Here is a 25,420-nt window from a genome sequence, read left to right as displayed (position 1 = left end):
CTTTTTCTTAAAATTGCAGCAGATTTATAAAAAAAACCCTGATATTTGGGTATTAGTTGATGTAAAAAGTAGTTAAAGCTTTAGGGTCTTTATTTGCATGCTTTGTATTTACATTGGAGCTACATTTATAAAACATATTGTAGCACTTAATTAATGTCAGACTCTTCAATTGGAAAATAATGATTTTTGTTTCCAGATTTTATTGGTAGGATCTGTTAATTTTGAATTTTAATGGGTAAAACCTGCTGTGCTTGTTTTTCTTATTTGAACAGAAATTCTGTTCTTGTTAAAAAAAATATTTTAAATGGATTTCCTTGTGTAAACCACTATAAAGTGATTAAAAGTGATAAGCTCTTCAAAAGGCAGTGTCTTACAGTATTTGAATAGCTTACATACTAATTGGTTTTTCAACTGTGTTCCTGGCTCACCTGTGACTTTTTGTTCATCAGCATGTTTTGCTACAAGGTAGTGTATCTTGTAATTTGCTCACTGTTTGTTTTTAAACTATTCCTTCATTATGTGTTTTGCTATTTCTTTATGATGTGTTCAGTAACTTGATCTGCTTTTTGAGTTCTAACATAAACTTTTAATAAAACTTCATATGATACTTGGTGGAAGAACAGTTTGCTTTTATCTGTTTCTGGTATAAAAATTAAAATTTCTGTAAATTAATTTTGAGGTATTTATTACTATAAAATTGAAAAATGAGATCAGAGGTTATCTCATTGCATTTGTCCTTTATAATGACATTTGTACCTTTATCTTTGAATGTTTTGATTTCTAGGTATCAAATCTGTGGAACAGTAACTTACTAGTATGAAACGAAAAAGGAATTCATTAATGGATTGTTGTTTTTCATTTAAGAATTTTTTTAAAGCAAACTATGTAAATGGAAGAATAATCTGAACGTGTCTCAGATATGCAGCATTAACTTCCAGCTTCTTTTCAGTAGTGATTAGTTTGAAGCTTTATGTAGAACAGCTGGTAAACCTTTATAGAGGATGTCATTAGTAATAAAGAGGAAAACTCACCTTTAACAAGATTTTGTCTTCTATACAGCTTGCCCAATTTAGGCAGCGGAAGGCGCAAACTGATGGTCAGAATGGATCAAAGAAGCAGAAAAAGAAGAAGAAAACAGCAAATATCAGAGATGAAGAATCAATACAAGATGGGATTGATACTGATCGATCTCGAGGTGATGAAACATCCACATGCAGCAGCCGAAGGGGAGCAGCTGCTACTGCTGACTTTGCTATTAGCAGGACTTTGCATAGTGGAGAAATTATCAAACACAACGAGACTTACACCATTGAGGTAAGTTTGTCACAGGCTGTAACTGTGAGGAGGTAATAAATTTTTGAAGAGTTTTTAATACCAGAATGACTGTTTTCATAGGTGAAGATGAGACTTTTTTGTCTTCTAGGAAAGGAGAAAGGTGTACTTTGTGAAATGCAGCAGGTTATCTACAACTAAGGAGAGAGGACTGCTAGGGCAGAGAGCTGTTTAGAGGGAATCACTTAAACTGTTGTTTTAACAATATTATAGTCTACAAAAATGTGATAACTGTATGAAGAAACTTTCTTAACCAAATATATTTTGAAGTACATCATGATTGCATGTTACAGATGGATGTACTTGCTGGTGATGTACTTGCTCTCAGTCAGGATAAATATCTCTACTACCATTGGAGAAACAGGGTAAAGTACAGAATCATAGAATAATTTAGGTTGGAAGGGACCTCCGAGGTCATCTAGTTCAATCCTGTGCTCAAAGCAGGTCTAATTAGATCAGGTTGGTCCTAGTACCCTATGTTGGCCTCTGAACGCTAGCAGTGCAAGACATAGATGATTTTAAAAATGGAAAAAATATCTACGCTGCAGTTGCTGAAGATTGCACACATAGATATATTCTTAAGATTGGGTATGATTTTTCTGAGATCTGCCTTGTTCCCAAAGCAACTTATCTTATGTATAAATAAATAAATAGAGAGGTGCACACGGGTTTTTTGTTTGTTTGGGTTTTTTTTAATGTAGCTTTAAAAGAATAAGCATGGTGATTAGTGTTTATTTGTAATTTGACTCTTCTGAATTACTCATGTCTTAGTGACTTCTTAAACAGTATTCACTTGCACCAAAAAAAAAGCTGCTCCCAATTGGAAGAGCATTTTTCTTTGTTACTTGTTATCTGTGGCCTGCTTATTCATGTTAAATAAGTAATTGGTATTTTGGAGTTGGAAGATGATTGCTGAAGTCTCTATCTGTGCAGTATTAATAGAAGAGGAAAAATTCTGAAATCGTTTTCAATGAATCTCATAACTTACTGTTTTTAGTCTTGTAAGTGCAATGATTTGGACAGAGAGCCTGTATTACAGTAATTGGATTAGAGTTTGCTTAGTAGAAATGGCAGCCAATGTAATAGGCAGTTTCAGACTAATCTCTGCAATGGAGAATTATAGACAGCTTCTTTGAGCTGTTTGCTTTTTCACCGCACATTAAATCTTTACAGGCTGCTGTGTCAGGAGAGTAAGGCAAGATTACCGGAGGCATTATGCAGGATTATTTTCTAGCTAAATTTTGATTCCCCTTACTTATTTCATCTTTTACTGGAATTCATGTTTAGAATTGTTCTTTCTGTACCACAAAATAGACTCAGAACATCTGACTATACTGCCTATCTATCTAAAAATCCTGACTGGGCTCTTTTGTGATAGTTTTGTGGATAGAAGTTTATCTCCCTGCAGTTTTTCTGGTATGATTTTTCAGTCCCCAGTGGAATTAGCATGTCTGAATACAAATAACAAAGAGTTCTCTTACTCAATATGAATAACAGAAAGTGAAATAGAGGTACTCCTCTGGGAGCTTATTCCCCATCTGAAGTTAGAGAAGTTTCTTTTCAGAGAAGGCAAAAGTCAATTTAGAGAATTCAAAATTATTTTTTGCAGTCATCCCTTTCCCTGTTTTTTAACTCTTGTCTTCCTGAGGGTGGGTTCCTCCATCCCCCTGTAATCCCTCAAGCTACAGAAACTAATTGGAAGAATTCTGGAAGAACTATAATTGTTTTGTACTATCCTTATCCATGCCATTTTACCTCCTATCTGAACTTACTTGTAATTTCTATAAGGTTTTCCATCCTCTGTCAGAGGAACAGTTTATTTACAAGATTTATTAGAGAAATGCCAGTTGGTATTTCTTGGTTAAAGTCTCTGGGTATTAACTTGTTTCATGTTAAATGCTTTTTGTCTTGGTCTCACAAAGAGAAGTTGAGTTTCTAGTTGCCTTTGGTTTTTGTCTTTATTCGGTTGCACCCTGATATCTTTTGGTCTTGAATCCATAGTGTCCTTTTCCATATAGAAGTAAAAATAATCTAGAAGACACAGCCAAGGAAATGAATTGGATCAATGAAGCTCTTGGGTTTAGGATTGCTTCTTTTTGTGACTTCCTGCAATTAAAAATGGAAGAAAGCAAAAGCCACTTCCAGGGTAAATAATTGCCGAGATCACCTTCTCTGAGAAGTCTTGAAGTGATGTATCGGAGCAGACTGCTTTGCAAGAATGTACGAATGCCAGGAAAGCAAAAGAAATTAACCTGTGGCACAGTAAAATTGTCCTTGAGTCACCTGGGTAGTAAAAGCAATTATACAAAGCTTCTTAGAAAAGAAAAGTTCAAAGTTCTGTGATGAATAATACCTGCTAATTGACTAAGGTTGGATTAGTAATTCGTCTTTTGTTTTTCACAGGACAAATCCATTTGGTAAAAGTTTTAGGATAGCTTAACTGTTTACTCAAGTAGGTGATAAAGTTTATAGCTCCATGTTCATTGTTTCATTTCTTTGTTAGTGCCTGAGACTTGACAGGCAAGGAACAGAAACAGAGTAAGAAGGAGACACTGGGTAGGATTCTTGAGGAGAGCCAAGGAAAAAAAGTGACAGAAATATGGAAACGTAAGTAGTATGGAGAAACAGAGAGGACGCCTCAATGAGAAAAGACGTAGGTGGTGAATGTGGGTAAGGCATGATAGAAGCATGAAAGCAAAGAGCAACCAAAGGCTTTGACTAGAGAAGAGATATGCTGGGATGTACAATAAGATGGAGGATTTGAAAAAAAGGATGGATAAATAAAATGTAAAAATTAGCCCAGTCACTTCAGATAATCTAGCATCCCTTGAAATGAAATTGGAGTATGAAGATAAACAAATGTTTGGAAATGGTCTGTTCAATAGTAAAGTCAGTGCCACGAGAGAAGATAGTAGATTCTCAGCAGCATATGGTTCTGACTGAAGCCAGTCATCTTTCCATTCACTGTCTGGCCAAAAGGTTGCCGGGATATCTTGCCAATTTTCTTTGATGCATAAGACAACCTCTGGTATGATGCCTTCCTTTCTCTCTAAGTACTGATATTTAATAGATTTACTGACACGGAAATTACCTGTGTTGAAGAATGGTCTTTGCAGATTTACAGATTATTTCATTTTAGATTAAACATTTATAAGGCCATATTACCAAAGAATAGAAACCTAATTAAATGCTTAAGTTACCGCTCTGTTGATGGTGTTTTCTGATACAGGAAATTTATACACTGAGAAGTGGGGTTCCTCACTGAGATTATATTCAGATTTGGCATCTCCACTAAGATGTTCTCTGTTTAAATCTGATTGTAGTCAATTGGTTTGGGTTATAAATTACCAGGGAATACATTCCTTTGAATTGAATGGTTTTTGGTTTAGGAGCTAAGAAAGGCATGACAAGGCAATATATAAGAATAGCACTTCATATCCAGAATGTTCTACAAATATTAAAGACCCATAAAGTTCAGAATGATCTAAAGAGAGAGTTTCATGACTGGGATTTTCAGTTTACATTCTCTTTGCCTCCCTTCCTAGTTGCAGTCCTCTTAATTAGTCTCACTCAGGTTGTGATCATGTGTGGATCACTATTGACCCATGTGAAACTGGCCAAGATAAAAAATAAACTTGTTTTCGCTTCTACCGCTGGCTAATACGTGTACAAGAATGAATCCAAAATTTTGTAGTTACATTTTTGTAACAGTTTACACTGAGGTCATTAAAAAATCAATAATTTACTTCAGGTAGAATTCTGTTCCATGAAAACTCAGACTTGGTTCTTGCCCTTTAATACTCTCATCCATTGCAATTAGAGTAGTTTAGTGCTGGATGTCCGTTCTTGCAAAACGTTTTATTGTCACCTATGAAAGTTTTCTAAAGAAACATAAAAATCACTCTTCAGTTCTTGTGGCCAATTTTGTATGTGAGTTCTTTTGTGAATCCTGTGATAATGTTGGGCGTCCAGTGCCAAAGAATGCGACTTCTAAGCAATGCTTAACTGCATACAGAAATAAGTTACTCTGAAATGGACCTCCTGTGTTCCACAGGCTGATTACTCCTTTTTTTGTATCATCTTGCAGTATTTCCTCTGAGGAATACATACAGATGAAAGTGGTTTTAATTTTCTGAATACTTAAAGTGTTATCATTAAAGGTACTACCTGAGAGTTGGTGGAGATAGTTGCCTACAAAGAGTCTTTGAGATATCTGTTCAGTGTATTTTAACTATCAACCACATTGTCGGTGAGGAAAATATTAAATAAAGAATTAAAACATATTGCCAGAAGAGAATAGCTGTTTGTAGCAAGAAAATGCTGTGGGGCATAGGTGGTAGAATATGTGCAAACTAACAGCCTGAAGTCAGAGTGTAACAGAAGCCTCTTTTGAGTCCCATAAAGTGTTGAGAGAACTGATGAATAGCTTCGTTGGCATTATCCTGTCAAATGATGTTGTGTTGCTAACAGTGTGTGTATATATGAATTTTTGGAAGTGTTTCCTTTTAAACTGGACCCCTGTGGTTCAGACAGATAAGCTGTGTAAAACCTAATTAGTTCTGCTGACCAAAGAAGAACTGAAGCATACAGAATGGATGGCTTCATAATGGAAGGAATTGGATTTTGAAATGAGGTTGGTCAGGTCTTAGGAACAGAACATAGCTGCTTGGAGGGCAAGGTGAGTGCCCATAAAATGTTGACTACTTGTAATGTTATTGATTCTGACAGCAAAAAAATAGCATTAAGTCTTACAGTGTTGGAGTCCAATGTGTGAGCTCATAGGATTTAAGTCTTTTTAACTGATTTTTGGCAGGTTTGGATGAATCCCTTAGCACAGAAGACAAATCCATTTAACTTGAGTTCATTTGGCCATCTTTCTGTACTTATCTTCAATAAATCCCTTGGCAAAAATACTTGGTCTTAACAGCCAAAAAACTATCTAGATGCAGGATTAGAAAGATTATTTATGCTGCTAACAGATATTGCACACCTAAACTGATGGAGCACTACATGGTTTTTGATAATTTTTTAAAAATTATTTTAGTTTTTTTTACTTTAGATTGGTATTCAGAAAGGACCAGCAATACAGTCATTTTTTAAAAATCTCATATATGGCCAAATTACCATAAAAAAATAAAGAATTATTTTCAGTAATCACCTTCCTTTGAGAATTCATATTTTCTCACTCTAGCCTAAGCTTCAATCTACAAGTTCTTTGCCTTTTACTATGATTATGGCAGTCCGTGAAGTTCCCACTGACTGGAAAAGGGGAAACTTACCCCCATTTTTAAAAAGGGAAAAAAGGAAGACCTGGGGTACTACAGGCCAGTCAGTCTCACCTCTGTGCCTGGGAAGATCATGGAACAGATCCTCCTGGAAGGTATGCTAAGGCACATAGAGGACAGGGAGGTGATCTGAGGCAGCCAGCATGGCTTCACCAAGGGCAAGTCCTGCCTGACCAACCTAGTGGCCTTCTATGGTAGAGTGATTACATCAGTGGACATGGGAAGGGCTATGGATGTCATCTATCTGGACCTCTGTAAGGCCTTTGACACAGTCCCCCACAACATCCTTTTCTCCAAACTGGAGAGGTATGGATTTGATGGGTGAACTGTCTGGTGGGTGAGGAATTGGTTGGATGGACGCATCCAGATGGTAGTGGTCAATGGCTCAATGTCCAGATGGAGGTCGGTGACGAGTGGTGTCCCTCAGGGGTCCATATTGGGACCGGTACTGTTTAACATCTTCATCGATGACATAGAGAGTGGGATCGAGTGCACCCTCAGCAAGTTTGCAGACGACAGCAAGCTGAGTGGTGCGATTGACACACCTGAGGGATGGGATGCCATCCAGAGGGACCTGGACAAGCTCAAGAAGTGGGCCCGTGTGAACCTCATGAGGTTCAACAAGGCCAAGTGCAGGGTCCTGCACCTGAGTTGGGGCAACCCCCGGTACCAATACAGGCTGGGGGATGAAGGGATTGAGAGCAGCCCTGTGGAGAAGGACTTGGTGGTACTGGTGGATGAAAAGCTGGACATGAGCTGGCAATGTGCGCTCGCAGCCCGGAAGGCCAACCGTATCATGGGCTGCATCAAAAGAAGCGTGGCTAGCAGGTCTGCTCTGGTGACACCCCACCTGGAGTACTGCGTCCAGCTGTGGAGCCCTCAGCACAAGAAAGACGTGGGCCTGTTGGAGTGGGTCCAGAGGAGGGCCACAAAAATGATCAGGGGGGTGGAACACCTCTCCTATGAGGAAAGGCTGAGAGTTGGGGTTGTTCAGCCTGGAGAAGAGAAGGCTTTGGGGAGACCTTATTGTGGCCTTTCAGTACTTAACGGGGGCTTATACGAAAGATGGGGACAGACTTTTTAGTAGGGCCTGTAGTGATAGGACAAGGGGGAATGGTTTTAAACTAAAAGAGGGTAGATTTAGATTAGATGTAAGGAAGAAACTTTTTGCAATGAGGGTGGTGAAACACTGGAACAGGTTGCCCAGAGAGGTGGTAGATGCCCCATCCCTGGAAACATTCAAGGTCAGGTTGGACGGAGCTCTGAGCAACCTGATCTAGTGGAAGATGTCCCTGCCCATGGCAGGGGGGTTGGACATGATGACCTTTAAAGGTCCCTTCCAACCCAAACTATTCTATGATTCTATTATTCAATTATCTACTAGGTTTGAGCATATCCCGGGATCTAAACGTTCTTTTATCATCTTTCTTATAAACAAGGGTCTGTTTATATAATTCAAAAGCATTACAAGGAAAAACTATATAAGAAGTCAGACACTTTGTCCTTGTTTTTTGCATGTTGGAGAAGTGTCTGTATTTCATGCACTATATAAAGAACTTCAAGTCGTTAGATATAATTAAATGTGTAAATTTATAGGAATACTTCTGAGCTTCTATAGGAATACTTCTAATCTTTGTGAAGTCTTCTGAATTGGAACAAACCATGAAAAATTGTAGGATAATATGGCCATACATTTGTTATCTGTGTTATGAAAATAAATAACAATGTGGTTTTCCCTGATTTTATTCCTTCCAGAGGACTTTGTCCTAGACCAAGGACATAGACTACAAACAATATGTAAAATATGTGTGTGTGTGTATGCATATATATAAATATACATATAAGTATATATAATATGAATAAAAATATATATTTAAATAAAAAATTAAATATTGTTAAGTACTAATTGTGTGTTCCACAGCAGAAACACTTTTGTCACCCTATAGTTTTAAAACATAATTTTGTTTCAGTTTGTGGCTTATTTTTAAGGTGGACCTTTTTAATTTTTAAAATCATATGCACTGTATGAATTTTAGCTTCCACATTCATATTTTAAGTTAGTTTTGTGCACTCTGTACATAAAGTAATACCCTTTTTTTAGGTTAATTACATTGTAAAGCTACATCTTGGATTCAAAATATGTAGAATCGATGATGTTGGGATTGTAAAAATGGCAGAGCTCCAGTATGTCTGAGTGGCAGATTTCTTTTAAAAAAACACAAAACAAAACACAGTTGACAGTTCCAAATTTTACTTGTCTACTGCTGCAAAACTCACTATGTTCCTTTGAAAATAAGCCTGACAAAATTAAATGTAAAATGGAGACTGATTTAATGTGAGGCTGGCTAACGCGGTAAGTGAATTTTGAAAAAGTCCTGTTATGTACACAGTGTTTTTGCTAAAGTAGTTTTAACTGAAAATTACACTTTTTGAGTTCAAAAGGGTACTTACTTATTCCCCAATAGTGCACCTTATATAGATAATTTGAATATTTTGCATATTTTCCTACTAATATCTTGATTCTCAAACCTGATACATTGTATGTAGTTCATCAAGATACTCTGTATTTAATTCAAGCGTCTTCCATGGCATGTTTATGCTGTTTGTTAAGGCTTTGTTCCTTTAATTGCTCTAATTCATTAAATCACAAGATTTGAGTCTTTGTCTTTGTTCTTCCTGATCACTTTTACCTTTCCTTGGTTTCCATGGAAGCTGAAGGAGAATATGAGTGTTTGTTTTAAAATTCTAGTCAACATCAGTCTTGCATGTATGAAAATGACATTCTATGTATGATTATGTTCTTAAGCCAGCAAAGTTCCTAATTAGTATAAAATTGATCTATCAGAGAAAAGTCCTTTTCTTGGTACTCTTTATTTCTTTTTAATTAAAAAAAAAGCCAAAAAATTGTAAGTTACATTTCCAAAATACTATTTTGTACCTGTAGGTTGTATTTTCATTAGAAGACACTGTCATGTTATTACAATGTTTCCGTGATCATAGTTGAACAGCAAAGTAACTTCTTCTTTTTTAAAGCTGGGATTTCAAGGAAGTAAAATCTATATATTCTAATCAAATTCGTGTATACCTTAATATTTTCAAATATTGTTTACATTCTCAGAAACAGATGGAAAATATCTTGTTTAATATTTTTAGAGTGTCATCATTGTAAATATTTTAATATTTTATTTTAGCCGGAAAGTGAAATTTCCACCACAGTAGAAGATTACAGTTCTGAGGTAAGACTGAAGTAACACTTTTCTTAACTTTTCTTTCAACTTTTTCTTTTACATGTTTACTGCAATGCTGTGTATTGTTTTTCAAAAAGAGAAGGAAAGAAAGAGCAGACGTGATATTATAGACAAAGCTGTTGCATGTCATTACTGGTATGATTAATGTACCATTAAAGCAATCATTATGTCAACTACATAATGGGGTGGCTACTATAATCAATAATGCAGTAGATGTATGAACTGTTGTTACAATGTCATCATTACGGTCATATTAATGCTTCGTGTTGCTGTTGGAGTTATGGCTGTGCATAATTTCTACTAATTTTCTGTGGGAAACTATTTAACAAGATGATTACGTTTTAATGAGTTCCAAAGCAGCCGTTGCTCAGCGACTGGCTGGGCATCAGTCTGCTGGTGGGAGGTGGTGAGTGATTGCCTTTGCATCACTTGTTTTTTGGGGGTTTTGTTTTGTTTTCTTTCACTTATTAAGCTGTCTTTATCTCAACCCATGAATTTTTCTTGCTTTTGCCCTTCCGATTCTCTCCTTTGTCCTGCTGGTGGGGGAGTGAGTGAGTGACTGCATGGGGGGCTTAGCTGCTAGCCGGGGTCAGCCCACCACACATGGCCATCTACTACTCATCTCTGTCATGTTGAAGGGTAGTAGCATATATGGAACTTCGGTCTTGCTAAATAAAACAGGTTGTTATGTTTGTAAGAAGTAAACTACCTCATGCATAAATGTGGGTCAAGAACATGCTTGCAAGAAATAGCCGTAGAATATCTGAGTACAGTAAATATTGTTTCTATTTTAAGAAATTAATTTTTCATGTCTCAAACAATCGCTTTCTGTAGTGACAATCTGGGTTTTGTTTTGCAGTTCTCTGTGCTAAACGCTTCTGCAAAACACACCCCAGAATCTTAAGCTTGGCAACAAGTAAGAGGGGATGAAGTAATCAAATGAGTCTCCATTGCTGAAGTAAATTTGGTGTAGAATACTTTGGTCCTCTCTTGATTTAGCCTTTTGTAAGAGAAGGTGACTACGCCTTAAAATAACTATTTGTTCCATACTAGTATTGTAGCTGCTTATTGTGAAGCCTAAGGGAATATACACACTAGACAATGTGTCCCTGACCTGTCGCACTGCATGGTGCAAAAGTAAAATCATTACCACAGTGGGCAGTCTAGACATGCCCTGAAAACTGGAACGACTTTTCTTTCCCAACTTTAATGCTCTGTCTTCACTTGCTCCTTTTCCCAGCCTATTCTCTTGACCAACTCTATGTCTGTTTTCTGTCCCCTAGTTTTTTATAAATTCTTCCGTTCTCTGTAGTAGCTCCTGTCAATCTTTTCACCTTCCCTTGCCCATCCCTTTTTTCCCCTTGCTTGGTTTCTTAGCTCAGTCTTGTAGGTTTTTCAGCCTGTTGCTACTCTTCCTTTTCCTTCCTCAGTCATTCCGAAGCCCAGTTTCTTTCCCAGCCTTTCCAACTTCATCCAAGCATTGTTTTTCCCTCTTTGTTCTTTTAATATTTTTTTCTCCTTCTCCCCTGAAAACCTCTTCTCCTTTTTTCCCTCTTCTTATGTTGGGGTCGTCCTAATGTTCAGCTCAACTTGTCCTAGATGAAAGCAGTAGTTTTTCTTTCCAACTCTCTCATCAAATCCCAGTTACAATTTCCTCCATAGATTTGGTCTCAGCCTTCTTAATTGAATTCCTTTCCTGTCCCTCTCTTCCCCAGTTTGACTCTTTCTCTCCCACTTTTTCCTCCTGTCCTTGTTTATAAGCACCCTCCCTTTATTCTGGTGTGTTGGGAGAAGGCACTTGGGAGTACAGGGAAGACATTCCTTCACATTCACTATTGGCTACTTTCAAATACAGAATACTGAACCATATGGACCCTTGGTCTGGTCAATTGTAATCATTCTTATAGCATGTTTTTTGTGATGATGATGACTGGCACTTTTGGAATCGAAGATTCTGGTCCAGCTGCTAGGGAGTACTGTAAATGAAAGAAAGAAAAAAGATTTTTATGGAGGGATAGGTGCAAGGGGTTGAAGCAAACTCTACCTGGGAAAAAATCAGTGTAAAGATTTATTATTTTTCATATATAAAATGTGGATTATTTTTGTCCTGGTTTCAGCTGGGATACAGTTAAAGGAATTAAAGTAGCAAAGAACAAAAAGAATCTGAGTTTGCTTTTTGTATGGTAAGATGATAGGGCAGCATGTGCACACAGTTTGCCATTGAGAGTGTAGCAAATACACTTTCGAACAACTGCTATGACCTTTCTGCACCTTTTTAGAATATGCATCACCATGGTATGTGATTACTATTAAATGGAATATGCAGTATGTAAAGAATGAACCCTTGAAAACAGTTGACAATGGCATTGATGTACATGTATTTTAACAAGTGAGAGGTTTTACACATATAATGAAATACGACTAAGAAATTTTGATCACTTCTGAGGTTGTAGGAAGCAGTGTTGGAGACTGATTGCAAAAGATCAAGAAGACACGTCTTTGCATAAGGAGACAATACAGAAAAGATCTGGCATAATGCCTCATGATAATGGATATGTTCTGATATGTGGATATGTTCTAATTTTTGGTATTTTGTTGTTAGAATCAGTTGAATTCAAAGCTCTCATTTTAAAATGAATTTTCACATCTAACCAACTAACTTTACCCTGCTTCATTCTTCAAAGATTTCTGTAGGTGCCTACAGAGTATATTAGGGAGCAATTTTTCAGATACTAAAGACAATAGAATTACAGCCAGACTGCCTTCTGAATGTGCCTGTTAAAAAAATTGCAGATTTCCTCAAAATTGCAGATTTTCTCCAAAATGCAATGACAGATGCATTTCTAGGCACTTCTTATTTTCATTCCTGCAAAAAGACTTTTCACCTCTGTGAGAGTTATTTTCTAAGACATAAGTAGGCAACACAAAACTTGTGAATAGTAACATGATACTGGATCTGGTGAAGAACAAACTCAAGTGGTGAGAGTTGCTATCTTAATAAGCTCTTTTTAATTCCAGTTCATTACAATTGGTTGGTATCTGCAATGAGGAAACAACATGTTTAGGAATGCATATTTTAGGAACTGAATTTTCAATGTTTCATGTCAGCTGGAACGATACTTTTATTATTAAAAGCTCTGCTTACATTCATGGCCACCATGTAAATAAAGCAGTCTGAAGCCTTTTCAGTTGAAGAAAATGAGAATAAGTTAAATTTTGTCTGTAACAGCGTAATTATGAAGTTGTATGAAATCTTGAGCTTACCTTTTTTGCAGATACATGACGTCCTTTTTGGAATGCAAAGAAGGTACACATTTGTAGAAAGATAGGCCTGTTGATCCATCTTTTCCCTCATTTTTAGAACATCTGTATTCTTTTTAGTGTTTTTTTGTCAGAAATTATGCTGAAATTGAGGCTCTCCTGCTTCAAAGTGAATAGGTCATAAATAATTTGGTTTATTGTAGTTAGTAAAATAAGTCAGATATTTTTAATTCTTCAGCCCCTTCTCTTGAGAAATTGGATAAAATTCAGTGATAAGTCTCCTAAAAAGGGAAATACTTATCAGACACACAATTATAAGCCAATACAGTTGTCTAAGCAAAGTTGAAGGAACCAGTGAATGTTTATATAAGAATTCTTGTCTTGAAGGAATTTTGTTGTAAATACAGTCTCTTGTTCAGTTTTGTTCTGCCACCTCTCTAAATACCTGCACTATGAAAGGTAGTAGCCAAACTGAAGACAACTGAAGATATATCCTTCATATGATCGGCTTGCCTTTTGTAAAAAACTATTGAGTTTGAGCAAGAATGAGACCTACCTGCGTAGTCTTAAATTAAATGATAATGGTGATTAGTTATTTAAGGTTATGGTCTAAACCCAAAGCTAAGGGAGATTAGGCTTTTTCCAACAGTTAGAATTTTTTTGGTTTTTTGTAATTCTGTAAGGTAAAGTTGCTCCCATATATTTTCCATATGCCTCAATTTTACAGTATAAGTGAAAGACTGTTCCACCTGATTTTTTTTTCTCTTAGTGACTCTCTTCCCCATTTGCAAAGTGTAGCTCTGAAAAGATGGTTAAAATGAAGTCTACAAAGTTCATTTTTCTTGGAAATGTTAATGAAATTCTATACCTCAACTTTAGTCACTACGTAAAGAAATCTTCTGTTGCATGCTATTAATATATAGAAAAATATATTAAGCCATGGTATTTTAAAAAGCCATCAATTGTTATCCTCCAGAATTTATTAACCTTAGTTATGTTATATGGTTATAACTATTTTCATTACAAACTGAAAATGGTTTTCGTTTTGGAGTATAAAAAAAAAACCAAAACTGAAATTTATTTTCCCAAGTTGCCCTAATTGCTAATTTTAGCTAAGTTTCATATAGTCAGTTGTGACATAACTAGAAAATTGAGGAGAGGCTAAGAACATTGACAAGCAGTGTTGGAGGTCTAAATATTAATTTTTGTGAAAGAATCGGATATCCAAAATGTAAAAGAAAAGGGGGGAAAAAATGAAAACATGAGGTAAAATTGTTAATCCGCTCCAGATACTTCTGAATGTTTCTATTACCAAATCAAAGCACTTTTTTAATCAAAAGTCTGCTTGCCAGTCTGTAATAGGTTATATTATTTTCATCATTAAGGTATTTTTTACATTTTTCAGTGATTGAACAGTATGTATTGATTTATGCTGAGCATGAATTTGCTATTTGTAAAGGGAAATCTCTATAGTACTGGCATTAATGTTATAAGTAGTTATACATTATATATTATTACTGCTATTTCTGAGGTACAATTCCAGGTTTTCCAGGGTCTAAGGAACATTGAAAGGGGTACAGTGATTTCATAAATTTAACCCTGACCTCTGGTGGTAATTGTCATGAATTGCTGCCTTAATTCAGTGGTGGAAGTTGGTTTTCATTGTGTTTCTCTGAAAGAAGATTCCTTTCATTTGTCTCAAGCATATGTATTTATTGATGCAATATGAATTATACCTTTATTTTTAGCCAATAGACTAAAAATTATATTTTACTTTATATTAGTAAATACTATTTCTATGAATTATTTTGAAAACACAAGCAAGGAAGAAAAATCAGACAAAACGTCCTTTGAGGGATTTCCATAATCTTCACTTTTTTCATGCCTTTTGTTCACCAAAACAGTTGCTTCTGGGTAGCTAATGTGTTGTAAAATTTAATTTTTTCTTATTTTGTGGTTATTTGTTTATGCAATTATATCCAGAGCTCTTGTTACTCCCTGCTTCCATTATCTTAAAATGCTATGTGGTTTGATTGTTTACTGGGGTATGTAACTAAACACATCATAAGGCATTAAGGCACAAGGACATTTCAGTGTTAAAGGTGAACTGCAAAGCTTTAAAAGAAGAAATTATAAGAGTCTACATCGATAGTATTTATGGGCTTGCAGAAGATCTCTATACAGGTAAACCCCTGGGGCCATGAGACAAAACACAGAAGTCCAATGGGCCTTGTGTAGACATCTATTAACACTAAAGTTGTATCTGGACTACAGTATTCATGTATTGCAGATGAGTGAAAAATTAATTTTAAATTAAGATATTTTGAAGCTAATAACTCAGCCCCAACTGTCTGTCTGCTCTAACGCAGCAGAATTTCTGTCATGCCAGAAGTTGCCAGGCTGCTCGCCAGGCTCCCATCAGCACAGCACCCTGCTGCGGTGGTCTGGCTGCTTGTGCCATAGATTACAGTGCAGTTTGTTGCCTTGTCATGTTTCAACTTGCACTTTACCAGAAAGCATAAGGCATTTGAAAGGAGAAGGTACCAGATGAGAAATAACATGGACTACCGCGTTATTGTGGTTCACTTCTGTGATGTCTAAGAGCTAGGATCCTGTGAAGTGAGGCAGGATTTCTGAAGTTCCAGACAGTTGTTTTGAGTGTGTATAGCAAAATCCCTTTTATAAGTAAAAAGTCTTTTGTAGAAATTTCAGCTGCTAAGGAGTCTTGAACATCTAACGAGATAAGTCTTTTCTGTCTTTCCTAGTAGCTCTTGTTATGAAGCATCTAAGAGTCTTTGATTGTTGCACACAGAAATGATTCACAGGAAGAGAAGTGAGTCCACAGTGGTAGATTACAAGAATCATATACTACATCTTTATCAATTAAGCCTAAATAAAGTGGGAGTTAAAAAAAGGAAAAGAAGTATTTCATAATAGAGTTTCTATTAAACTACTAGGGTTATTAATCTGGGGCATGCGCCAAAATCTGAATAAAGGCATTGGTGCCAGGCGCTGTGTAGACACTTGTATGTCTGAATGTAGAGTGAACATCTGGCAATACACAAACGATGTGCAGTGCCTCTATGAGTTGCCTGGACTGCTGTTTGCTGCATTTTCTTTATTCTTTCTAAAATAAGGTAGTAATCTCTTTGTGGTGTCTGCCTTTTTATTGAGGAAGTCAGGAATTGAAAGGGCACTTTGTCAGCTCTGCAAATTCTTGTCTGATGCAGGTATATTCCTTCTCTTAATACAAACTTCATGTCTATATTGATCCCAATTATAACAATGTACTTCCATGTCGGGTAACTTACTGATTTCCTCAGGCATGACAGCCCTTTGTAAATAAGCCCTGATCTAGACTATGGCAGGTATCTGAGCAGTATAGCTTCTTTTTTTGATGTAAACGTAGTATTTGGGTCTGAAATGCTATGATGACTTTCCACCTCTAGTACCATTATTTTTGTTTCAGGCACTGATGTAATAAACAGCTCTGAGGGGAAATACAGCTGTTCTTGCTTTCTCATTTTAAAACATTGCTCTGCTGTTTTAAAAGCCTGCCTGTCTGTTATGGTTACTCACAAGTACACAGCATATTCTTTTGGATTTTTTTTTTTTAACCTATAACTGCTACTTTGGCTTGTTCTTGCCTTTTGGAGATTCGTCATTATTGGTTTGCATAGTCTATGTAACCAAAATTCTCAGAGAAGCTGAAAGGGGTTGCAGTGTTAGGTGAGTGAAAGAGGATTTTTTTTTCAAATGTCTTATGTTAAATGTATAATTTCTGCTCTTTTTCAATCTTAAGAAATTCCTTCAAATTGAGGATGAGAGTCTGTGATACTGCCTTTCATCCTCTCTCTCCATCAAGAGATTGGTGACTTTCAGAAATACTAAACCTTGGGGTGTATAAATATCTTTCAGAAAGCTTAACTATGTTTAGTAATATATAGAAATATTAAACATAATTTAAAATGCCATAGTACTGCATTTTAATCATTTAAAGTATAAAGCTTTGCATTAACCTTTAAATCTGAATTCCTTTGTTTTCTCTAAATGTTTAAATTCATAATATGGTCTTTGTTTTTAGACAGTAGTATCTATTTGTGCAGTTTGGGGTGTTTTATCTCTTACCTGTGCTTACTTTGGTGCATTTTACTATATATAAAGCTATTTTGTGTTTCAAATGAAATAAATTTTTGTAGTGTAACGATTCCGGTGGGTCTGCAGGAATCATCACATAAGATTCCAATGAATGGAAGATAGAAATCAAGCTTTATTTCAAATAATAATGTATTTAGAAATTGTCTTTATACAGGTAAATGGTTGCAGTTTTGTGACAAGAACAGCGATAGCTGCAGACTTAATGAGGGTACAGTATTGCAAATTGAATCGTAATACTAATGGTGAATACTAAAAAACTGGAACAATTTGTTTTGAACAAAAACTATGTTGCTGACTAATACTTTTTTTTGCATGCTGTGCTCTGCATCTGCATTGTTTGTTATATATTAATATAGTGTATCGTTAAACTTGAAATGCAGAACAATTTACTATGTCTGTTAAGGCTAAGATTATAAAGCAGAACTTGCAGAAACGCTTTATGTCAGTGCTTTTGAGGTGTGAATTATACTAACAAAGGAGGTTGCCATGGCAATAAGATCTTCAATGCTGTATTGTATGTTAATGTATTAAGGTGGCATTTGATATTTGAGTTTACTTACTGTGATAAAGCATTAAAAAATGGCATGTTAAGGAACTTGGATTGATTTAGGAAGAAGAATTTGGAGTTGGAGAGATTTGTTCTGAGCATGGAATGCAGCACTCTCACATGCAGCTAGAGGTGATGGAGAATGAATTGGCTGGGAAACAGCAAGAGATTGAAGAGCTAAACAGAGAGCTAGAAGAAATGAGGGCAGCATATGGTACAGAAGGATTGCAACAGGTATAATTACCTTATGTTGCTTTCTACTTGCTACTCGGTTACATGCAAAAATGCAGAGCATCACCTGAAAGAGTTCACACTTAATGGCAGCTGTTCAGAATGCAGTCAGTGTGTGGTATAGAATTACACATAATTTCTTTCAATCACATAGCATGTGCTCTGTTTCTTTGAATGGTGTTTCCATTGTGTGTCCTTTTTCTCTGTATTTTGTGACTAAACTTCCAGTCTTCTTCACAGTGACTTCAAATCAGGAATGGAAAGACAATTTTCTTCGAGAAAAGCCCTAATTCTTTTCTAGTTGTGCAAAGACTGCATTTCTTTAATGCCTTCCTGTTTCTCCAAGATCAAAAAAACTCAGGTTTTACTTCCTAAGGAATGATATAACTGAGTTGATTCTTGAACCACAAAGGTATTTGTATGTCAGACTTCACAGTCTGAAATACAAGGCAACTGTGACAGAATGTTTTAATAAACATCTAATAACTTGGGATTACAGGGAAATATTTCTTACTTCAGAAATGCCATCAGAATTTAAAGTTAGGTTTTAAAGTAAAGAATAATAAATACTTATTCTTCCAGTTTAAGCAAGTAGTGCAATGCACTGAAGTCAGTGCTTTGTCATGCTTCATGTTTTACTTATCTCTTTTAATTTGGATTCAGGTCACATCATTGTGTTTTTCTATTTTTTGCAAAGTATTGTAGAATACCAAAATTGTTCTAATATTTAGTCATTTTCACCTTCATTATTACTGCACAATCATATTTTTTTCTGCTTTCATTTGTATTTTATCTGTGAAAATGGATGTCATGTTTTCTACCATACTAGAGTGATCTTTAAGTGGTTGCCCTGGAGGAGGTGGTTTATCATTCCTTTGTCTGTTGGTGAATCTCTGGTGTTGCATTTTAAGTCAAACTTAGCTCCTAATTACTGTGTCTTGTATCTGTTGTGCTAAACATAATAGTCATAATTATAGCATAATAAAGAACTTAAGCATAATTTTAGTTTCTCACCATTGTGACTACTGTTATTTTTTCCTGAAAAAGGTGAAAGTGAAAATGTTTGCATTTTTTAAATGGCTATGATTACTATATTTAAAATAAACTAAAAATATATTAAAACAAAACAGGCTATGGTACAATAATATTTTAATAGTTGCAGCATATTTTTGTATGATAGTGGTACGGTGCATAATATCTCAGTTGAGAAATGCATATGGTTTATTTTTCAGAAGAAACAAAAGAACTGTAAAAGGAGAGTGCAGAAGATATGTTGTGTGCTTTAGTTCTGCTTGTTTGTTAAAGAAAAAGATTGAATAAAAAAAGTCGAAAATTGTCATATAACAATGTGTGGATCAGAAGAGATAAATTTAGTTATTCAATTTCATTGAACAGATGCAAAAGGAAAGATACGACATGCTTAAGTGTCTGATCTGTTCCTAATTTTCTCTATTATAACAAACATCTAGTATTTCCACTAGATCCATGCTTTTAAAGTAGGAGTTCACTGCAATGTTCTGAAAAGGACTTTGAAAGAATCTCCTCAAATTCTTCGCATAGTTTGGCTTGTTTCAGGGACTTCTGGTTTTTATGTCCCACTAAACAATGTCCTTATCCTCTAAATCAGTAAGCTTTATCTGGAAGCATTATAATTTTACTTCAAGACTCAGCATATAACCTGGAGAAGCTTCTTTTTGGGAGCATTGTGAACAAAAAGTTACAGGTGACTGATGGTTTAAGAAATTTGCAATACGTAGAGATGAAGCTTCCACTAGCCTTGAATGAGTTCAAATTGACAAAGTGACTTCAAAGTGAGTAACATATCTATTTATATAATTGCACATGAAAACAGTCCCAATTAATATTGTAGACTTTCTGGCTGCTTGAGTGTAATCCTACAAAAAATAAAACACTTGCAAAGGATTTTTTTCCATACTTTTATCATTTCTTCATCATTATAAATTACAAAAGATTCATCTATTAAATACACTGTATCAGTTCTGCAGCTTGAGCTTATTTTCTCATGTAGTTATGAATAATTTCTCTGGGTTCACAATGTTGGATACTGCATGGTATCTATTATATGCTTTTAGTACGATGAATGCAATTTATTGCACTTCCAGTGAGAGATGATATGACTTGCATTTATTGTGGGAAAAGTGTGTGGACATGAGCAATCGTACAAAATTGCTGAAACACTGTAAGTAGATATTCTGGCTTCCTTTATGATGGTTTCTTTATGTGGCCACGCTTTTTAATTTAAAAGCAATTTATATATTTAACTAATTAACCTTCTTCAAGGTTCAGATTTTGTTCTTTGATAAATATATTTTATGGAGAGGTCATATATTGTTAAATGAGGGGAAAAAATCTGTTTCTGAAGTATTTACAAATAGAGTTTGTGAAAACATAAATGCTCCAGTAGGTCTGTGTGACATCTTTTAAATTGAGAGTTTAGGGATGATGTATTCCTACTTAACTAGAATAAGCTAGTATTTTTTTGTCCGTGGCTTTGATGTGCACTAATAGTTTAAATTTTATCTTTCATAGCTACAAGAATTTGAAGCTGCTATCAAAAAAAGAGATGACATTATCACTCAACTCACTACTAACCTACAGCAGGCACGGAAAGAAAAGGATGAAACTATGAGGGAGTTCTTAGAGCTTACTGAACAAAGTCAAAAACTGCAAATTCAGTTTCAGCATGTAAGTTACAGCACTACCAATATTTATTTGGGTTTGAAAATTGGTGTCGCTTTGGAGGGTCCATAAATGGCTACTTCCTGCAGAAACACAGAATCTTTTGTGCATTTTTTAGGAATTTATCTCAGTATAGATCAGCAGTCACTTTACCAGTCCTACAGTTATCATTATAGTACCTGGTTTATTGTACTAATTCACTATAAAATAATAAAGATTAGTCTGTCACCATAAAACACTGTCACTAGTCATTAGTCACAATAAAACAATTTAATACTAAATGTTTTGTATTGGTTGGCCATCCCAAAAGAATAAGGATATTTCAGTTCCTCCTAAAAGAACTTAAAAATTTTTCCTATAGTCTTTGGGCTTGTGATGTGGAAGAAGAAAGTAAAGATCACTCTTTCTGTAGTGCAAGCTGTTTCTGAAAAACTTTACATGTTTTAGGTTTTATTTTTTTTAACATTCAAGTTGCAGGCAAGTGAAGCCCTAAGGAACACCAGCCATAGTTGCACAGCTGCTGATTTATTGCAAGCCAAGCAACAGATACTTTCACATCAGCAACAGCTAGAAGAACAAGAATGTCTGCTGAAGAATTATCAAAAAAAGAATGAAGAATTTGAAGTGCAGATTACACGTCTTCAAGACAAAATCACAACATATGAAATGGTATGTTCCTTACTAGAAAGATCTCTTTTCCTAATCTTTTTTCTTTTCAGGATTTTGTAGTTCCTTTGAAATTTAAGGGCCAAAGCACAGGTTATGAGTGTGCTGCATATAATGCATACAAAGATTTTAGATTTTTAAGACTGCTTCTGTTAACTAACACATAATATGTGTACAACTTAAAACTGAAATTTTTATGACAGTATTATGTATCATGTTTTAAAAAATTGGAGAAATATTTACAACAAATATTGAAATTATACTGTATATTAGAATGCCTTCATTAAATGGCATTATTTTGTTAGGAAAAAAAACTTAAAATAACCTGCTTAAACAATCTTTTCTGTCTTAAGGAAAGAATGAATTCTTTTCTTCATGTACATTTTTTTAATTATCTTTCATAGAAAATATCTTAAAAGTACCTAAAAAAATTAAATGTGACAAGAGACAAAGTGAAAACTTTGTCTACTGAAAAGTAGATTGCACCAAATATTTTTTTGAAGTATCAGAGCACAACTGGAAAAAATGGAAGTGATTTTTTTGGGGGGGTGGGGTGGGTGATGAGGGGCGGGGGGGACAGGGATTATCACTTATTCCAAAGGTACAGAAAACTTCCAAATGAGGTCAACAAATAATTTATATTTAGTTTTTATAAATGATCACTAGCCTTCTAAAGAAAGGCATTATGTTTAAATAGCTAGGTCTATAAATGTTCTTATATGTTCAGATAATGAACTAAAAATAAGAACATGGTTTTGCTCATTTTTTTAAAGGCAAAACACAAAAATGAGGGAGAAGATTTGAGTAAACTACAAGAAAAAGAAGCATTAGTTGAAGAGCTGGAAGCAAAACTTGGAGAAGAAGAAAAAAAATCATTTCAGCTTAAGGAAAAATTATCAGATGTCAGTAAATTACTTGAAGAATTGAAAGAACAGATTTCACTAAAGAACCAGGAGATAAGTAATATGAGAGTTGAACTTACCACCTACAAACAGAAAGAAAGACAATGTTCTGATGAAATAAAACAATTAATGGGAACTGTGGAAGAATTGCAGAAACGATGTTATAAAGACAGCCAGTCTGAAGCTGACATTGTGCAAAGAATGGAATTGGAAACACAAAGGAGACTGGCACAACTTCAAGCTGAATTAGATGAAGTGCACGGCCAGCAGATTGTACAAATGAAGCAAGAATTAATTAAGCAACATGCAATGGAAATAGAACAGCGTCTTTTGCAACAAAAAGTAGAAGTAGAGAAAACTTCAAGTCTATGTTTGAATGAGAATGTTAATAAAGATCAAATGCATTTAATGAATATTAAAATTAATGAATTGAATGTGAAATTGCAAGATGCTGATAATGAAAGGGAAAAAATAAAGCAAGAATTGTCACAACAGATGGAAGCCATTTCAGCAGAGAAGTCTCTTCAACAAGCTAAAATTGACGATCTTTTCCAAGAACTGAATTTTTCAAGAGAGCAGGTTCAAAGAGCCAAACAAACTATAGTGGATATGGAATGTAGATTAAATGAAGCTGAAAAATACCAGTTTGTGATTGAAGATTTAAAAACTCAGCTGGCTTCAGCCTCTGAATTTAGGAAGGAATTGGAATTAAAACATGAGGCAGAAGTCACAAATTACAAAATAAAACTGGAAATGCTAGAAAGGGAGAAGGATGCGGTTTTGGACAGGATGGCAGAATCTCAAGAAGCAGAATTAGAGAGATTGAGAACAAAGCTTCTGTTTAGTCATGAAGAGGAACTTTCCAGACTTAAAGAAGGCTTACAAAAAGAGCACATGGTGAACATGGAAAGCCTTAAAGATAACTTGAATAGACACCATAAACAGCAGTTAGATGCAGTACAAAATGAAATGAGTCAAAAGATAGAAGCCATGCAATATGAAAAGGACAACTTAATCACAAAGCAAAATCAGTTGATATTAGAGATTTCAAACCTAAAAGATTTACAGCAGTCAATTTTAAATTCTAAATCTGAAGAAACGACACATCAAATCCATGAGCTGCAGAAGGAGATTGAAGTGCTTAGGCAAGAGGAAAAAGAAAAAGGTACCCTTGAACAAGAAATTCAAGAGCTGCAGCTTAAAACTGAGTTGATGCGGGAACAAATGAGGGAGAGAGAAGATAGTCTTCAAAAAAAATGTTCAGAACTTGAAACACAAAATAACATTCTTAAGGGGGAAAACAAAACTCTGGAAGAGAAATTAAAAAATATGTTGGTAAGCTCTGAAGAAAATGTAATTTTTAACAGCAGTGTTAGCTCTAAGTCAGAAATTTTGGACTTGCAAAAAAGAATAGAAAAGCTGATTACTGAAAATGAGCAACTTAAAAACCAAAACAGTCAACTCCAAGAGGATACTGAAAGGCAGAAGAGTGCTTTTTCATTTACTGAGAAAAAACTTGAAGCTAATTATAAAGAGCTGCAGAAAGAATGTGCGAGTCTTGTGAAGGCAAAAACTGAGTTAGAAGAGAACAAGAATAAGCAGGAAGCTGAATATAAAAGCAAACTCAAAGCTTTGAATGAAAAACTTCACCACTTACAAAGCAATAGACCAGTTTTATTTAAAACTAAAACTTCTGGGTTTGAAGGGAGTAAAGAAATCAAGGTGTCCAGGGCAGACACATTTGAGGCTGGAGAAGTTATTGAGAAAGATGCAACAGAACTTATGGAAAAGCTTGAGATTACCCAGCGTGAGAAACTGGAATTATCCCTGAGACTTTCTGATCTCTCTGAACAGCTGAAATCAAAGCACAGTGAAATTTGTCATTTAAATGAAAAACTTAAATCCTTAGAAGATGAGAAGGAACAAGTTCTAGCAAAATGTAAAGAACTAGAAGTCATAATTAGCCATGCTCAGAGAGGAAATAGTAGTAGTAATGACCCTAAGACAAAATGTTCTAAAGGAAAAGCTCTAAAGACTGCTGCTCCAGCATCTGAAAGTAGAAATAAAGCCCCTAGTCCAAGGAATAAAGTTGATGAAGGAATAAATGTAAGAGGAAACCTAGGTTCAGGTAAAGATATCAGTCATGAGGTAACAAAAAGAAAGGATGTTCAGCAGATGTTGAAACCAGAACAGCAGTCTCTTGTAGAACATTTGCATGGAATGACAGCCAGGCTGACAGATGAAACATCATTAATAGCCATTACACAGAGTGAAAACAATAATCTTCAGCAGCAAGTGGATGCCTTAAAATCAGAGCAGGTATGTTACATAAAGCAGTATAGAAAATAATTTACCGATGAAAATTTGTAGGAGCTTGCACTTGGAAATTTGCATCATATTTTTCCTATTAGCTGCTTTGAAGTACAGGTGCGTGGTCATGTGTGTGTGGCAGTGTGCTCAATGGTTGAAAGTGGTTATGTGAATGACCAGAATGATAACCATAGTCAATGTGTGTGTGAGGATACTATTTTTCAGTGAAAAAAATACTCTTCCCTTACATTTAATTAATCAACAACAACAAAAAAAGGTAAGGAGAAGACATCTAGAGCACTTCACACTTTGATACAGCATTTAACTAACTACTTGAGGTAAAAACTTATTCAGGATATAATTTTTTAATCTGTGATTAGCTTTTCAGTTCTCGTAAGTACTCATTCAAACGATATAAAGAGATAATGAAACTCTTGACTTCTTCAGTCATCTTTTATCAAACTTGTGAAATATCAAACTTCTGAAATATTAATCTTCCATTATCAAAATTTTTGTTTATATGTGGTTACTTCTTAAGAAATGTATCTGGATGTGAGCATGAGAAAAGAAATGTGTGAAGATACAGAAGTTATGCATATCATGTGATTCTAACCAATCCTTATGTTTTGCTGGAGAAATTTTGCTTGTATTTTTTGGTGTTGTAAATGAATTGTAGGTAGTATGGAAAGGATTGTTATTTGCCAATAAAAATAGCTCAGTATTGAACTACCAATATTTAATTAGGAATCATAGATCTGGCTTTAAATTTATATACAGTGA

General features: G+C 35.2%; 1 protein-coding gene across 15 annotated transcripts in view; it reads left to right on the top strand.

Annotated features, from left to right (window-relative positions):
• The window catches only part of AKAP9 (A-kinase anchoring protein 9), a 120,720-nt gene that overhangs the window by 25,498 nt on the left and 69,802 nt on the right, over window positions 1–25,420 (top strand). For 12 of the 15 annotated variants that reach the window (XR_012672696.1, XR_012672695.1, XM_075143796.1 and 9 more), the window contains exons 2-8: window positions 1,060–1,314; window positions 9,809–9,853; window positions 17,439–17,492; window positions 17,895–18,065; window positions 20,613–20,768; window positions 21,234–21,431; window positions 22,202–24,649. Coding sequence is in view for 13 of the 15 variants with exons in the window: in XM_075143796.1 (XP_074999897.1) it covers window positions 1,060–1,314; window positions 9,809–9,853; window positions 17,439–17,492; window positions 17,895–18,065; window positions 20,613–20,768; window positions 21,234–21,431; window positions 22,202–24,649 (3,327 nt within the window). In the remaining 2 variants the exon portion in view is untranslated. The remainder of the gene's footprint in view (window positions 1–1,059; window positions 1,315–9,808; window positions 9,854–17,438; window positions 17,493–17,894; window positions 18,066–20,612; window positions 20,769–21,233; window positions 21,432–22,201; window positions 24,650–25,420) is intronic. The other 3 variants (XM_075143801.1, XM_075143804.1, XM_075143795.1) reach the window with 2 other exon arrangements.

This window comes from Calonectris borealis, chromosome 2 (genome assembly GCF_964195595.1).
Source record: "Calonectris borealis chromosome 2, bCalBor7.hap1.2, whole genome shotgun sequence".
Classification (NCBI taxonomy): domain Eukaryota; kingdom Metazoa; phylum Chordata; class Aves; order Procellariiformes; family Procellariidae; genus Calonectris; species Calonectris borealis.
The sequence above is the reverse complement of the archived record's forward strand: the minus strand, read 5'-3'. Positions and strand labels throughout refer to the sequence as shown.